Source organism: Mesoplodon densirostris, chromosome 12, assembly GCF_025265405.1.
Source record: "Mesoplodon densirostris isolate mMesDen1 chromosome 12, mMesDen1 primary haplotype, whole genome shotgun sequence".
Lineage (NCBI taxonomy): Eukaryota > Metazoa > Chordata > Mammalia > Artiodactyla > Ziphiidae > Mesoplodon > Mesoplodon densirostris.
Window position 1 is genome coordinate 7,961,885 of NC_082672.1, and position 17,714 is coordinate 7,979,598.

General features: G+C 41.1%; 1 protein-coding gene across 2 annotated transcripts in view; it reads right to left on the bottom strand.

The window, feature by feature from the left end:
• The window catches only part of SLC22A3 (solute carrier family 22 member 3), an 82,679-nt gene that overhangs the window by 13,085 nt on the left and 51,880 nt on the right, over nucleotides 1-17,714 (bottom strand). The window contains exons 6-8 of one of the 2 annotated variants that reach the window (XM_060114604.1): nucleotides 4,461-4,558; nucleotides 4,131-4,345; nucleotides 2,554-2,767 (exon numbers count right to left, since the gene is read on the bottom strand). In XM_060114604.1, coding sequence (XP_059970587.1) covers nucleotides 2,745-2,767; nucleotides 4,131-4,345; nucleotides 4,461-4,558 — 336 coding nt within the window. In that variant the 3' untranslated portion in view covers nucleotides 2,554-2,744. Of the gene's footprint in view, nucleotides 1-2,553; nucleotides 2,768-4,130; nucleotides 4,346-4,460; nucleotides 4,559-17,714 lie in introns of those variants that run through there. The other variant, XM_060114603.1, reaches the window with a different exon arrangement.

Sequence of the window (17,714 nt, forward strand, 5' to 3'; positions counted from 1 at the left end):
GTATGACTATTACATATGCACATGAAAACTTCTGATTATCCCTGTAATATGCTAAGTTCACCCTGGAGTGGCAATAGACATCTTTCGGTAGCAATGGCAAACAACAAGACAAGTTAAGAATGAGGACTGAAACTGAAACTACCTCCCATGAATTCCTGAGAACACAGAGAAAGAAAGTCCCTCTGATGGGGATTTGGTCAAGCTGGTAGAGATTATTGAGAATAATACCTCAATTTTTGAAGAAAGGATGCAGGATTTTAAACAAACACAATTTTACATCTCCTCTGAATGCACCATCTGCTCTGAGTTCTGAAATAAAATGTAGTGAAAATTCCTAGTAAGTAAGATAAACAGACTTACTTTTTACTTAAAGAGAAAAGTCCAAGACAAGTTTTTCATTTCAAAAAGACTTACCCAAACTGTTGCGTTTGTAGCCATCTTGAATAAAGTCAAATTAAAGATGGCAGATGAGTATGGATTTAGAAAGCTCTTTATTTTTTCAGGCTTTAATTCGAGTTAAAAAATTTGGGTCAGAAACAGCGAGTCTTAGATAAGGATACAGCCTGAAAGACTTTCTTTTCCAGAATTTCATTCTTCAGACCATGAAAAGTCATGCTTCGTGGATGGAAAGTTGGTTAAACCGTTTTCTCTGAGATAATTTTAGAGCTGATTCCCCTAAAAGGCTGCTCAGTATTCTCTTCAGGGGCAGTCATCCTGGTGATGATGTCAAGAAAGGCTGAGAGGAAAAGTCTTTCTAATGTTAATTCAACAGCCCAAGTAACCAAGTCCCCAAGTTCCCTTAAGTGGAAGTAAGGGTGTCAGCTCAAGCAAGGAACCTCTGCTAATACTTGGTATTCACACACAGCATTAGGGATTTGAACTTATTCTGAGCAGTCAATTATGACCAGTGTGTGACTATAAAAGCAGCCGAATCTGCAGAATATACAAATAAAAATGCATCCAGAATAAGAGCAATTCATTTTCAATGTTGCTAAGAACAATTCTAAGGCTTAAATTGGGATATTCTGTCTACAAAATAAAACTGATCGACCAAACAGAAAAATCTATTCTTTGCCTTATATTTTCTAATATAGGAGAGTGTTCTCTATAAAATAGCTTGATTCTCACCCACTTAGTTACTTCAATATTGGTTTGGACATATGATCTTCAATGATTTCTGGGGTCATGCTGAACGCAACACACATTAAAGTCATCCCAATCAGTCTAGGGCCAGAGAAAATCTTCTGGGGAAAGTTACATAATGGAAAGATGGGCCACACTTAAGTCATTAATCTTTCTCTCCATTTTCCTAACTTCATATGCAGTGAATACGTAATTAATATTTGATTCCTGTTCCATATGCAGTGAGAACAGATGATGTTGTCTTAGGGAACTACATTTAAAAATTAAACCTAAAACTAAAAAGTGCCAAAGTAAAACAGAAAGAACAGTGAAGTCTCCAATGTTCCTGATCTGTCACCTTCTACTAAATTGGGCATAATTCCCGAGGACAGAAATTATGTCTGTCTTGTTCACTGCACTATCTCTATTCCTAGTTTACTGGCAGAAATTAATAGACACTAAATAGATGTACATTGGCCAATATCTTCTCCAGCTCTTATAATGTGTTAACTCAATGTGGTAGGTTGAATAGGGTTCCCCAAAGTTCATGTCTACCCAGAACCTCAGAATGTGACCTTATTTCAAAATAGGGTCTTTGCAGATATAATGGTTAAGTTAAGGCACAGAGATGCAGAGAAGGTCATGTGAAGATGGAGGCGGAGATTGGAATGATGTCGAGGAATGCCCAGGATGGCTGGCAACCACCAGAAGCTAGGAAGAGGCAGGGAAGGATCCTCACCTAGAGCCTTCAGAGAGAGCATGGCCTGGCCCACACCTGGATTTCAGACTCCCAGGCTCCAGGTGTGTGAGAGAATAAATTTCTGTGTTGCAAGTCACCCAGTTTGTGGTACTTTGTTACAGCGGCACTAGGAAACTAATATGCTCAAGAAAAATGAGATAAATGTAAACAGTCAGTTGTTTATCATCAACCATTCCAGTATGACAAGACTTCACATCTTTTTTCCACCCTTCTCTTCTGAAGATGGACATTTCTGTAATTTTATTTAAATAGGGTCTATCTGATGTTCTGGGATTTTTCATAAATCCTTATTTAATTAATAAACTCATCTGTAAGTGTCTGACTGTTTCGACTTCCACAATATTATCAGTTCTTCCCTGATCCGCAGAGGATTCGCAAAAGAAAAGGCAGCTTCTCTTGTGCTGACACAAAGAACTAACAGGGACTCCAGCTCTGCCAGTCACCTCCCATCCCACACCTCCTGAAATGCTGAAATAATAAATCTGCTCTAAAACACACATTCCCTGGGAGTTTGAAAGGCTTCCTCTGTCCAGTGCCCGCTGTGTGCTGAGGCAGAGATAACCGGCTTTCCATTAACAGTGTATTTGGAGTCACTGACAACCTCTGTGCCATACACCGGTCATCAAACCCCCCCACCCCCAATTTATCTCTGAAACATCTCTGAAATCACCGTCTCCCATTCAGGCCCGACTGCCACGACCTTGATTCCTGCTCTCAGCACCTCTCCACCTCATTGCCATTGTCCAAACTGCAACAGCGACTTGGAGGCCACCTGTCCTCCACCTGAAGCTCACAAGACCACGCCCAAGCTCTTGGCTTGGCCTTGGCTGTGAGGCCATCTCCACTGGTGACGGATGATCCCTCAGCCTCCTTGCCAGGATATTCCTGTGATAACAAAGAACGTTTGGTTCCCAAACCATCAAAGGTGGTGCCTACTTCTGAGAACCATGCTTTCCTTTGTAAAATCATGCCTAGCCTTCCCTTCTGTAGGGCACGTTTCTTTTCCTTCTTTATACATGCCTAGTTCTCACCTCTGGGAAGCTTCTCCTGACTATCCCCATGGATTAATCACTTCTTGCACCTTTTTTTTCCTATTTCTAAATCTTGTAAGTCATTCTATTAGTTCATTTATCATAGTTTGTTGTGAGAGCATTAAAGTGTCTATATTCCTCACTAGGTTGTCAACCTTTTGAAGTCAAGATGTGTTTTCCTTCCCTTTGCAACCTCAGTGTTTCACATGGGATTGGCCACGTGGAAGAAATGTGAAACAGGGTCAATGCTATCACAAAATTAAGTTGGATAAAGGTGATCAAAAATAAACTACATTAATTCCACTCCTGGGTCTATATCCAAGAAAAAACCAAAAACACTAATTTGAAAGGATACATGTACTTCTATGTTCACAGCAGTGTTTTTACAATAGCCAAGAAGTAACCTAAGTGTCCATCAACAGATAAATGGATAAAGATGTGGTATATATATATATATATATATATATATATATATATATATATATATATATATATAATGGAATACTACTCAGCCATAAAAAAGAATGAAATTTTGCCATTTGCAGCAACATGCATGGACTTGGAGGGCATTATACTACGTGAAGTAAGTCAGACAGAGAAAGACAAATACTGTATGATATCACTTATCTGTGGAATCTAAAAAATACAAAAAACTAGTGAACGTAACAAAAAAGAGGCAGACTCACAGATATAGAGAACAAACTAGTGGGTTACCACTGGGGAGAGGAAGTGGGGAGGGGCAACATAGGGTAGGGGATTAAGAGGTACAAACTATTAGGTATAAAATAATCTACAAGGATATATTGTACAACACGGGGAATACAGCCAGTATTTTATAATAACTATAAATGGAGTATAACCTTTAAAAATTATGAATCACTATATTGTACACCTGAAACTTATAGTATTGTACATCAACTATACTTCAATTAAAAATTTTTAAAAAGTAAACTACATCACTCCAAGCTAGATTTCACACATCTATTTCATCCATAAATGAACTGAGAAATGGAGAAAACAGAAAAATCTATAGAACCAATCTTTTATACTCAAAGTAGTTAGGCTGGTTAGGCAGAAAATAGAGCATCACTAGAGCATGACTGGCACTACGATTTTGATGCTATGGCCCATTTGCTAAAGATAAGTTCTCCATTCTTGATTATTTTAAGATTTTTTTTCAAGTTCTTGGCCGCCAAACAGACTTAGGGAACAATTACCTTCTGGTAAGAATGCAGTGACAAGACATGCCACCCCTGCCACTATATTGCTTGCCGCAAAGGGTAGGCGCCGACCAAAACGCTCAATGGTTAGTAAGATCAAGAGGGCTCCCGGCAGTTCCACAACTCCCGAGATGAAAAAGTCGATATAGAGGTTGCCTCCTGTAATTCCCAGGCGCATGACAAGTCCTTGATAAACCACAGCACTTGTGAACCTGGAGCAACATTGAAAGACAAGGCAGGACAAGAGATAACTTCAACCTGATCTGAAGAACGGGATGCATTGTAAATTTGACACAAGCTTTTGAATCCATCACAAGTCAAACTTACCAAGCAAACATAAGTATAAGTGTGCACTTCCTCATTTGGGGAGTTCTCACCAGATCTAAAAAGGATGGATTACTAACTTCCTCATCTGTAACAGTGATCTATATAAGAGAAGCAGATTTCAGTAGCAATATACAGCAAGAAACATCTGCATATTATAGATTTGTCGTTGACCAGATTCAAAGCTACCAGATGATCTTACTGAACAGACCAGGGTCTTTCATTAGTACATCTTAAAACCTGAGAATAAGAAGTCTGATTCTCCAGCCTTTGTAATAGGTCAAATTCACACAGATGTGCTTGCTGCATTGAGAACCTATTACGGTAATACGAGCAGTACTACATGCTCTGAGTAAACAAGGATAAAAGGTGTGTTCTAAAGTGAAATACATTTGTGCATTTATTAAATTGGAGAAAATAAGCATAAAACTGGTGAAAGCAGTTCCAAACAAGTTTCTTTATCCATTAAATCCTCAAACCTTAAGTTGTCAAATAAGCTAGAATAACGGTAAGTTCCCAAAGCATGGCACCAAAGGTATCTTTTCGCTTCTGTCCATTTACTGGAATCCAGCATCTTTTTGATCCAGGAAAATTCAGCTCGTTTCTATTTGGCCATCCAAGAAGTTGGTCTTTTCTTTAATTCGATTAAAACAATATTGCTGTTTGCCTCCTATGTATAAGGCACTGTAAGGGAAACAAAGCTGGACATACCCACTGCTTCTAGTCCTGTGTGCCAAAAGGATCATAACTCAGTCCCCTTGAAGTGACCACTGTTTCATGTTTCCATGCACTTGCATATTCTGTTACTTCTGTTTGAAGAGTCCTTACACCTCACCACTACTGATTTCCCTGCCACTGGGAGGTCTTGGGAACTGATGATCCCCAGTCTGTGCCTATACTTACCAGACTTCTATCATAGCCCATATGCAACTGCATGCCTTTACAGGTCTACTTATTTTTCTCCCTGCATGAGCTCTGGAGTTCTTGGAGGGCAGGGACTGCACTGTGGCACCAAGCAAAGTGCTTGGTGTTCAGCCAGTGTTTGGGTGATGACTGAATGTTGAGACAGGAAGTCAAGTGCCATGGCATGTCTGTTCCCTCAGAGTATAGCCCTCAGTCTTTGTCCTTCTATTAAGTGAGAACCCTGGCTAGCAAAAACAGGACCCTCACTGTCTGTTTACTCAACTCCAGATCTGGTCCAGAATGAGTGAAAATCTAGGCAAATTTTCCCCAAGACTTTGAGTCAAAAGTCCCTCTACCAGCAGTCAGAGGAATTTGACTTAAATTCAGGCTGATAGTACAATACCTTGTCAATCACCTGTTCTAAACATTACACTCAACAGGTCAACCAAAGCTGCATATCTGCTGCCTATGCTTGCTCCAAGGAAAGGCACACACACAGAAGAAGACTGCAAAATGGATGTCTTTAGATCACTTTCTTTTCCTAAGTCTTTCCAGTACTGTATTTCTTCTATACCAAGACACACATTCTTCACAGTTGAAAAATCTCGAAATTAGGACGTGTCCTACAACTTGGCTGATAAGAAAGCAATGTGCTCAGTTTCAATAGTGTGGTTTTTCTTACTGAGTGGTGCATAAAATGATGATTTGTCTCAAAATTAACAGTATCTAGGGGTCAATGAAGCAATATTAGTAGTTACCATAGCAACGCCGGTGGAAAACTGCTAAATGATTCCACCATCCATTCTTTTCATCTCCCTTTTGATAACAGAACCCATGGAATTTTAGTTGGGGGCATGGCAGCCTAGCTAAAGTCATATTTTCTAGCCTCTCTTTCAACCACAGGTGGCCCAGTGACTAAGATCTCAGCAGTGAGGTGAGAGCAGAAGCCATGGGTCCCATCCTTTAAAAAGGAAATGGCTTGCTCTTCATTCACTGTCTTCTCTTCCTGAAGGATGGAAGACAATGCTGGTGAAATGGCTTTGATTATACAACCTATTGCAGGCGAAGACGGAGAAACAAGATAAATGGAACCTGGGTCCTAGAGGACCTCACGGAACAGAGCTGCCTTAAGCGCTGGGCTACTCAACTCTGGGCATGTTAAAGAAAAAGAAACTTTTCTCTTTTTTGTCACTGTATTTTTGTGGTGTTTCAGCAGCAAGTCGACCTGTACTGTAACTAATACAATCCTTATTAAAACGTTCCCTGAGCTAATCCTCGAATTTCTAAGACCCCTACCTTCACCTTTGCTGCTCCAAAAATAAAGCAGAAATACCGTAAGTGAAAGAACTTAGTATATCACGACAATACAGTTGGTTCTTCACATCCACAGGGTTTGCATCTGTGGACTCAACCAACTGTGGGACCTGTGACTGGTTGAATCTGTGGATGCAGAACATGTGGATACAGAGCATCAACTGAGACCCATTCTATATAAGGGTCTTGAGCATCCGAGGATTTTGGTATCTGCAGAGGGTTGTGGAACCAATATTCCGCAGATACCAAGGGATGACTGTATTTATTACATGGTTGGTTATCAAAATGTTTTTCACAATTAGTTTCTATATATTGCCCACATTAAAATGGCTAACTTCTATGGAGTGTGCAATATTTGTTAGATTCTGGGCTAAGTACTTTACATGAATTATTTCATTTAATTCTCATCAAGACTCTCTAAAGTTAGTACTTTTATTGATCCTATTTTATAGATAAGAAAAACAAGGCTTAAGACACTAAGGATTCAATAGAAGGAAGATGGCTAAGCTAGGATTTGAAATCCAGGCAGTTGATGGAGAGCCTCTGTTCTTTTTTTTTTTTTTGCCGTACGCGGGCCTCTCACTGTTGTGGCCTCTCACTGTTGTGGCCTCTCCCGTTGTGGAGCACAGGCTCCAGACGTGCAGGCTCAGCGGCCATGGCTCACGGGCCCAGCCGCTCCGCGGGCATGTGGGATCTTCCCAGACCGGGGCACGAACCCGTGTCCCCTGCATCGGCAGGCGGACTCTCAACCACTGCGCCACCAGGGAAGCCCCGAGCCTCTGTTCTTAATCCTCTCACTGCATTGCTGACTGTATAAAAAGCTTTTTATTCTAGAAAACTTCTTTGTAGTTGACGGTGACTTCTGTATAATTTTAAAGAAGGACATCATGCACTTGACCAAGTATTTAATCTTTAGTTAAAACACTGTTTTATGGAAAAGTTGGCCTTGATTAAAATAATTTAACTTTTGAGGACCTTTAAATTCAAGATTAAAACCACTCATCATATGAGAGCCGTTTTCCTCCATGAATGTATCACTTATTCCAGTGATTTTTATCTTTTCACTTAGGGTTTTTCCACAACTTAGACCTGGGTCATGTTCATCTCAGACTGTTCGTTCCTCTCCAGGGAGAGCCGACAGCTCTGCTCAGGTACATGTACATCACTGTTCACTCAGAGCACACAGGGACAATCCTTTCTTTTCAAAAGCAATATTCAAAATAATTTATTATGGAATCTCTTTTATTTCCTCTTCAATCTTCTTATTTTCTGCCTATAGCCATGACTTGTATGTCTTAGATAAGACTGAACAAATTACTTTCATTCTGGTCCATCCAACGTCAACGCCCCAGAGTTTAAGGGAAATCATACTTCACATATTTCAAGATCTCTAGTCAATTCAGATAGATAATGTGACGCTTAAACACCTTTGTAGATTTTTCAGCTATTCATGGTTCTTAACTCTTTCTAACTCATAAAATAAATATCTCTTGCTCTGCAGATGTCACTTTTTTCTGATCAGGTCTCCAGGCTAGTTAAGTTACTACATGACCACAGAATTATGACATGTTAAATTTTGACAAGACAATAGAGATCTGATGGTCTAACCCAGGAAACTTTTTCTGCAAAGGGCCAGATAGTAAGTACTTTTGGTTGTGTGAGTTATCAGGTCTCTGCTAGAACTACTGAACTGTGCCACTGCTCTGTGAAAGCAGCCATAAGTGGATATATAAATGGATGGCTGTGGCTGGATTCCAATAAAATTTTATTTACAAAACAGGCAGCAAGCCAGGTCTGGCCTGCAGGTGGTAGACTGCCAACCTCTGAACTAGAGGGTTAGTGCTGGATGAACTTATACAGGTACTGTTATTTCCATTACAGGGAGGAAGAAGTTTAGGCACAGGAAAGCTAAGTAGTTAACCCAACAAAGACAGACAAGGAGTAGTTGAACCAGGAAGTTGCTACTTGAGTCTGTATTGCTCACCATTATGCTGTACTGTGTCTGCAGTGTGCAGAGTATAATATTTATTTTATTGTTTAAAAGTATGCTTGTATCATATCATTAATGGCTCTCAGAGGTAGTGGGATTAAGGTGGCTTTTACTTTCTTCTTTTTGGCTATAAATATTCTCTTAAAATTAAAATTTAAACCTACATTACTTTTGTAGCAAGAAAAGATAACTCATTTTTAAAGCGATGGATTTAAATTAGACATTATGCACCTTTTTTTGTCATTGACTCAGTATCACTCTCCCTTTCTTTTTCTTAGTAGAACCCCCCACTACACCATCCCCCGCCCCCCACACGTACTTCATCAATTCGTGTTGTCAGGGAAGCTGACGCTGTTTCCAATTGTAGGCGGATGTCTGATCATCTAAGGATAATTCTATCCTTTATGTCAGTGACTGGGCACATGACCCATTCTGAACCAATGAGGGATAGATATGTGACCAAATCTGAACCAATGAGAAAAAGGGCTTCTGGGAAAGTCCTTCATTGCCTGTAAATCAGAGGCATCCGAGGAATCTTCTCTCTCTCCCCTCAGGGAATTAATGGGGAAAGGGTGGGCTCAAATAGATCTTAGCAGCCATCCTACCCCCAGGAGAGAAGCCGAGTGGAGGGTGGAGAAGGGGAGGAAACCATGGCTCAGTGTGGAGACCCAGGTCTAAACAACCCTGGATGCTGTTCTATCTCTAGAATCCCAGATCCAGGAGCCTGGAACTGTGCTTACTGTCTAAGCCCATTTAGGTTGGTTTTCTGTTACTTGTTGCCGAAAGCAGAATTATCTGGAGAACTCAGTCCAGAACAATGCTTTTGCATAATAACTGAATACTTTTGGCAAAATAATTTTGCATTAAAGAATGAAAATAATTGTTTCACTACTCAAATTTACTCCATAAAAATATGTAGTATTAGTCTTAATTTCAAACTTTTAACATTTATTAGAATCAAGCAGTCACATGATCTCTGCTTTTCCTAAGCACAAGTTTAATGCCTAGTATATATCCTACACCAACAGAATATGAAGTGCTGATAGCAACTGAAGGTAATGGAGACCATAAAACCAATTTTCCCCATTCAGTAAATGAAAGGATTAATAGTGCTTCCAAGCAAGTATTTTGCCAGTTTAAGAACAAATCCAGCTGGTCTTTGATTTACTAACACGCTCTCTACAGTGACGCAGATATGCTGAAAGATGACCCACTTTCTGGGTGTCCAAAGACCTTGAGAGACTAAAAGCCGTATCTCGGATGGAATTCATCCAGGAAAGTCTTGGCAACTCATGTGTAGTAACTGTTGCAGCTCTTATTCTTTGACAACAACTTCTAGCTCTATATTTTTAAATTAAATCATGCTTATTTTCTATTGCCAAAGCGTTACCAGATTTTGCATAGTCTGAGTCAGATACAAAAGAATAGAAACGCTATGTCAGGTTATTATAGATAGATAGATAGATTTTAAAATCTGCTTTATTGAAATATAATTTATGTCCAGTAGAATTCAGCAATTTTAAGTTACATTTCAATGAATTTTGACAAATGTATATACAAATGTATATAACCACCGCTGCCATCATGATGTGGAGTATCTCCATCGCCCCCAAAAGTTTCCTCCTGTCTCTTTGCAGTCAATTCCCTGCCCCCAGCTTTGGCCCCTGGCAAACACTCATCTCCGTTTTGTCATTACAGTTTGCCTTTCTAGAATTTCATATAAATGGCACCATATAGAATGTTATCTTTCGTATCTAGCTTGGCATTGTGTTTTGTCACACATTTATCCATCTAAGAGGTGTCTGCCTGCTTTCACTAGGAGCAAAGGAAGATGGGAAATGCTCCTGGCAACGTCTGTCTGTTTGGAGTCTTGTTACCTAGTAACGACACTCGTTGAAACGGGGTTGCTCACAGGTAAACTGTACACGCTGGTGTCCTGACACTCATTTACTGAGCTAACGGCTACTTGCTCTATTTGGCTCTTAAGCGTCTTTTAATTCTGCCAAGACTTTTGTTTTACATCAACAATGATGTTAAAAGCATACTTTAGTCATCTTTTTTTGATTAATCCAGCTCTATTTACAATTCTTTCTGGTGACTTTCTGAAACACTTCTTGAAGTTGACATTTTAATTTAAATTGCCAAGGAAGAGAAAGACATTGTAAATAACAATCTGTTATAAACATGGTGTTCAGAGCTCTCCTGACATGGGATTGGTTTCTGGTCAAGAAACAAACTTGTTACCCAAGGGGAAAGGCAGGGAGGGATAAATTAGGAGATTGGGATTAACATATATACACTACTATGTATAAAGTAGATAACCAACAAGGACTTACTGTATAACACAGGGAACTATACTCAATATTTTGTAATAACTTATAGAAGCAAAGAATCTGAAAAAAATAGGTACATGTGTATGTAAAACTGAATCACTTTGCTGTACACCTGAAACTAACATGACATTGTACATCAACTATACTTCAATACAAAATAATTTTTTTAAAAAAGAGAGAGACAACCAGTCAGGGTCAGGCTAGAGATGCTGTATTTTAGTCGGAACATTTTCTTACCAATGTATTATTTAAACTCTCATCAGTAGCATACGAATAGCACATACACCTCACCTCAACTTACATAGCAGAGGAAGAAAGATTGCCACAACTCTCAGTAACAGCAAACTGCCTATCAACGCCACCAATGTGAAACCGTCACAACCCCAAACTCTCATCTTCCAATGAACTTTTGTTCAAAACGACCCTCCCCAATTTCTTCCCAGAACCTAATAAAAGCTAACCTTCCCTTTGTCTCCTCAGACTGGGCTATGGATTGCCATAGTTTGCGTGTCCCAAACCGTAATTCCTCTGCTATTCCCAAATAAACTCATTTTTGCTAAATAACAATTACTGTTAATTTTGTTTAAGGTCAGCAATACACACACCTGGCGCACAGTGAGTGCTCAAAAATGGAGGCGGTTGACACTAATATTATTTTTACAACATTTCAGAGATATTTTACTTCCAGATGATAATTCACTTGGCACTTTCAAAAATCTTTTCAGTTAGTAAACTGTACCTTATACTACAATGCACTAGGTAGGGAGATTCTTTTCAAGGTAGTCCTACATGAATCCCCTTGTAAAGACTACTGTCATTATGCCTTTAAAAAAAAAAAAGGAATGGATTTCTTTTTTATTAGATTTTCTTAAGTTTACCAGGTATATTTAATGTTCATCTGGCACTGTTGATCTCCCAGGCCTTAGGCAGGGTAATTTTTCACAAATGTGAACACAAGTAAATGACGCTTGGAGAACCTTGTTGCTCAAAGTGTGGTCCATGAGTCCACAGTGTGGTCTCCAGGGAGCTTGTTAAAGATGCCCTACCTCGGATCAGAATCTGCATTTTAACAACCTCCCTGGAGACTCGTGTGAGAAGATGGTCCACGAAGTCCTGCCTCACCTGCTGACTCCTAGTATTTATTCTTCTTGGCCAAGACGGAACATGAGTCCCCCGGGTTGAGGTGCAAGAACCCAGCTGATCAGTAGGCTCTGGCGCCGGCAGGGGAGGGAATCGCATCAGGTGGCTGCATTTCCAGCCTTGCAGTTTCACCTGCTTGATCTCAGTGGGTGGATTTTTCAACAGTTGTCATATTTCACAAGGAAAGGTGAAGCCACTGATGAGAAGGGGAATTCATCTCTTCTTGAATCTAACACTGACTTAGTGTCGTCACAAATTCCCAACATGCTCTGTTCTCTAGAACCTTTTACCCTCTAAGAAGTCTGTGTGAACAAAATATTACTTGAGGATTCGGGGTTCACTGATTTGGAGGACCAGGAGTCATGCTCAAAGTTCAACGACCTATATAGGTCATTTCTAGAAGCATCAGGAGCTGGAGAGCTTGGGTGAGGCCAGGGGGAAGTGCACAGTGACTGCTGTGGTACACCAATCCGCCACTGCCTCACAGACACCCCCATCAGTCAGATGAAGGCCAGAACCAGAAGGTCCAGGAGCAAATGTTTAACATCATAGAACGCTGGCTGGCTCCTAGGTGGCAATAATGCTGCCTGGCATCCATAAAAGAGAATTTGCGAAATTACCCACAGTGGCTTGAAAAATTTTAAAAAACCTCATTATACTTTAAAACAAGAGTAGATAAAATATGTACCATACAGAGTTCATATGGTAAAGCAATGCTCACAATCAAAATGATCATCTTGACGCTTACTAAAATAGTTAAAATCAAATTCCAGACACTTAGACCAGCGCTGTCCAATAAAAATATAGGGTCACCTACGTCAGTTTAAATTTTCTAGTAGCAACATTAAAAAGGTAAAAAGAAATAGGCAAAATTAATTTTAAGACTATGTTGCATTTGATCCGATCTATCCCCAGTACAATCATGTCAACATGTACTCAACGTGAAATTACTGATGAGATAGTTGATGTGTTTACATCACACTAAATCTTTGAAATCCACGGTGCAGCTCTCACATCACATCTCCATGTAGACCAGCCACATTTCAGGGCTCCACAGCCACATATGGCTGGTGGTCCCTGTATTGGACTTTGGGCTCAGCCAGCTCTTTGGTGAGGATGCTCTGTAGAGGAGATATTTATTCCAAGAGATTGCGTCTGGCCCAAGAGGGAGTCCCCCTCCCGTCCCACGACTGGGCTCGCTCCCTGGAACAGCAAAAGTGCATCTTTCTAGAGTTCCCCAGGGATCCAAAGTGCAGCCTTAATACCAGCAAAGGTTGAAGGCTTGCAGCTGTGGGTCACGTGGTGGAACAGTTCGTCGTTTCTTAAAAACAAATCTGCGAGGATTTGGGGGAGGAGAGGTGTTAAAGTACATGACGGAGAGAGGGAAAAACAGATGGCATTCTCAGTTCTAAAACTCTAATCCTAAAGACTCAGAACTTGGCAGGGGTCGGACACCAAAACTTGATGTGAGTGGATGGGATTAAACATGTCATTGAACTCCCCAATGGCACCAATCAATGTCACTGATTGCTGCTGAAACAGAAAAGTTCTAAATATCAAATGATAAACAATGTCCAAAAAAATAATCAAGGGGATATGATGTACAGTCTGATGACTACAGTTAATTATACCATACTGCATATTTGAAAGTTGCTACATGACCAAATCTTCAAAGTTCTCATCACAAGAAAAAAATGTATTAAGCATGTCTGGTGATGGATCTTAACTAGACTTACTGCGGTGATCACTTTGCAATACACCAAACATCAAATTATTATGTTGTACACCTATAACTAATATTATGTCATTTTATCTCAATAAAAAACTCCAAGAATTATAAATTAAAAAAAGAATGTCCAGTGTCTTAAACCATAGGAACATGTCTAGATACACAAATTTTTAGTTCTAAATAGGCAAATTGAGTATCTGTAAGTAACTAGTTAGCCAAGGATTTTTCTAAACAAATCCTCTGCTGTGTCACAAATAAAAGCCAAACCACATCTCCACCCATCCACATTCTTATCATCATTTCTTTTCAGTCTCCTGAATGCTTCAGCAACTATTTTAATAAGAACACAGATAATAATAGCCTATAAATTCATACGAAGGCCTTTCTCCTCACTAGCCGGGGGACGTTTTCCACTAGGCTCTGTTAGCTCTTGCACACGTCCAGCTCTAGCTTTTCCAGGGCTTCAGGTGTTTGCAGGATTCCAGCCAAAGTGCAACTTAGCCCAGTAGGATCCCCGGCAGGTGTCTTTCTGCCTGGGCCTGGAGCATAAGGCACTATCACCCTGTCTCTGGGTTGCCAGCCCTTTCCATACAGGCCAACGACAGCCAGGGCGACATCAGTTCCATCGCACAAGTGCTCCCAGCCACGGTGATAGGGAGAGTCCAGGATGGTATTCTCAGAGCGCCCTCGGGTTGGGTCAGCTGCCTCCTGTATTCCTGTGGGTCTTCTTCTCCGGGACTGGCTCCCTCTCCTGTTTTCCTTCGTCCAGCTCTTACCAGCCTCTCAGCAAGCTGGCAGTGGTCCTGGCGTCCTCTCTGGTGTTCCCTGTCAGCTAGGTTCACAGGCATCTTTTCAGAGTGTTTTCTCTAAATCCCTGTGCGGAGCTGGCCCTGCCTGCTGGCTGTGACTGAGGAGAGGCCTGGCTGCCCCTCCTTGAACTCTATTTAACATGTCCTCTGATGGGCTTCCCTGGTGGCGCAGTGGTTGAGAGTCCGCCTGCCGATGCAGGGGACATGGGTTCGTGCCCCGGTCCGGGAAGATCCCACATGCTGTCGAGCGGCTGGGCCCGTGAGCCATGGCCGCTGAGCCTGTGCGTCCGGAGCCTGTGCTCCGCAACGGGAGAGGCCACAACAGTGAGAGGCCCACATACCGCAAAAAACAAAACAACAACAACAACAAAAACATGTGCCCCGAGAGTTTGGGGGCCTTGGGTACCATCTTCTTTCTGCTCTCACAATGCCCCGAAGTTGTGGTTTCTCTGAGAAATGGGCCATCATAGTTCCTATTTTTCAGTAAGAACTTTTTAAATTGTGTTTACACTTTGACCAAATTATTTTTTTTAACCAGTTGTGAAGGCGAAAGCTACTTTGTAGTAATCATTTGCATTCAAAAGCATGTATCTTCCTAAGTCAGTGTTTCTCAAACTGAATTCTGTATTCTTAATTTTTTTTTTCTTTTAAAAGAGATCTATGGTGGTACTCATCTCACGAGCACTATTTGCCAAAAATGTTTTTGTTTCCTCTCCTCCCTCCCCAGCCCGTCACAGGGACGTGATAGGATTGCAGTGCTTGGTCCTGCGTGATTGAGTGAGGCCCCCTCCCCAGATTTGCCAAGGAGTTGTGAGCATTTAATTGCTGAAGCAGGACCCTCTAGAACTCCCCCTTTTCTGCGATGGTCCAGGCAGTGGCTGCTAAGACAGCCTGGATTAAAGAGTGAGGACCCTGTGACCAGGAGAGGAGCCCCCAGGGAATCCACGTGGCACAGACAGGAGTTAATCTTTTGTGGGGTTTATTTATTTATTTTAAAAATTTTATTTACTTATTTATTTTTTTGGCTGTGTCGGGGCTTCATTGCTACCCCGGCTTTCTCTAGTTGTGGCCAGCGGGGGGCCACTCTTCGTTGCGGTGCGCGAGCTTCTCATTGTGGTGGCTTCTCTTGTTGCAGGGCACAGGCTCTAGGCACATGGGCTTTAGTAGTTGTGGCACGTGGGCTCAGTAGTCCTGGCTCATGGGCTCTAGAGCGCAGGCTCAGTAGTTGTGGTGCCTGGGGTTAGTTGCACCGTGGCATGTGGGATCTTCCCGGACCAGAGCTTGAACCTGTGTCCCCTGCATTGGAAGGCGGATTCTTAACCACGGCGCCACCAGGGAAGTCCCTCTTTTGTGGTTTTAATCTACAGAGATTTGGGGAGTGTTTGTTACATGCACACCTGGCTTATCCTGAATAATAAAGAGTCCATAGATTTCTCATGTTTACAAAAAAGCCCTCTGGTCTATACCCTCTTCTTCATAGGAATTTATTATGCTAAGTATTATATCTCTATTTTGAAGTAATTAAACTAAGACTTCAACTTAAATTTGGGAAAATTGCAATTTTCATGAAATTTTGTTTGCTTCTTATAAATGATAAGTCCTTTTGATAAAATCCACCTTTAAAACTCCTAAAAAGAAATGAGGATTATTTCTACTGCTTTTTCAATCAACAGGCACTAATTAATTTATCACTGAAATAAATCATAAAACTGTAACACAGAAGCAGAGGGAGCCCTGGGTAGACCTGCCATCCCATTGAAACCTTGTGACTAAGAGCTTATGTCACTGCCCAGGGAATGGAACAGTTAACAAGTCCCATTTGAGCCCCCAAGTACACCTAAGGAAGGTGTTGGTGGGTCTGAAAATCATGGTCTCGTTCTACACTGATGAAGTATGTTCATACGCTGTCACCTCCTCTTGAGAGGTATGGACAGCAGGCATCATTCTCCCAAAGACAATCCTCATTTTTTAAAGAAACACTTGAGTATCTTGGGGGGACATTCATATCCCTTCTGCTTTTGCATGACTGATGTTCCGGCTTTGAAGAGTATTTCTCCTTCATTTCAGTGATGGGCAGTTAGATAGCAAAGTCCAGAATCAGAAAGCATGTTTTAGAGGATAAGTATTGATATTTGGGCATTTGCTAACAAACGTGTATTTATCTTTTAAGGCCAAGAGCGTGAACATGATTGTCTGCTGGTTGTATACGAATCTGAGGTCTAAATGATCTGGTTCATTATCTGGTTCATGTATCTCCAGCCACATGGAGCTTCACAGGTGTGGGACATTCATTGATAACCCTGGCGAGGCGCCTGCATCTTAGCCCCGATCTGAAGCCCAGGAGCACATATATAAGTTACGAGTTGTTGGGTTCCTTAAACATAGCAGACAGGTTTTAGGCTGTCAACTAATTTAGACTCAGAAGTGGGAACTTAATAAATGATGCATCGCTTATTAGCTGGTGCTCAGAAAACCAGCTCAGTACTGAGACCAATAAAGGTGGATCCCTGCTTCGCAGTGGCATTGAGGGAGCAAGGCAGATGGATTCAGGCCTGAATGTGACGGAGCCATAAGCTAATAGGAGAGTGTCTGTGGCCTTCAGGTACAGAAGAAGATTTCTTAAACAAAACCCAGACAACAGTCAGTAGGTGAAAACATACTGATCTGACCATATCAAATCAATTAAGGATTTAAGAATTTTTGGTCAATGAAACAAAAAATAGGCAAAGTTAATGGGTAGCTAAAACATTGAGGGAAACATACTTGCAATGTCTAAAACCAACAACAGGGTAAAGTTTAGAATATAAAAGGCAATCCTATAAATTGAAGGGGACAAATCCAATCCAATAAGTCCAACATATCCAGAAAATTCCATACACGTGGGCAAGGATATGGCAAGGCAAACCACAGAGGAGAAACACAAATAGCAAAGCAATACGCACGAAGATGTGCTGAGCCTCCCTGGTAACCAGAGACGTGCAACCTAAAACACTCAGGAGGCTGGCCAAAATTAGAAAATTGGAAAGTACCAAATGTGTA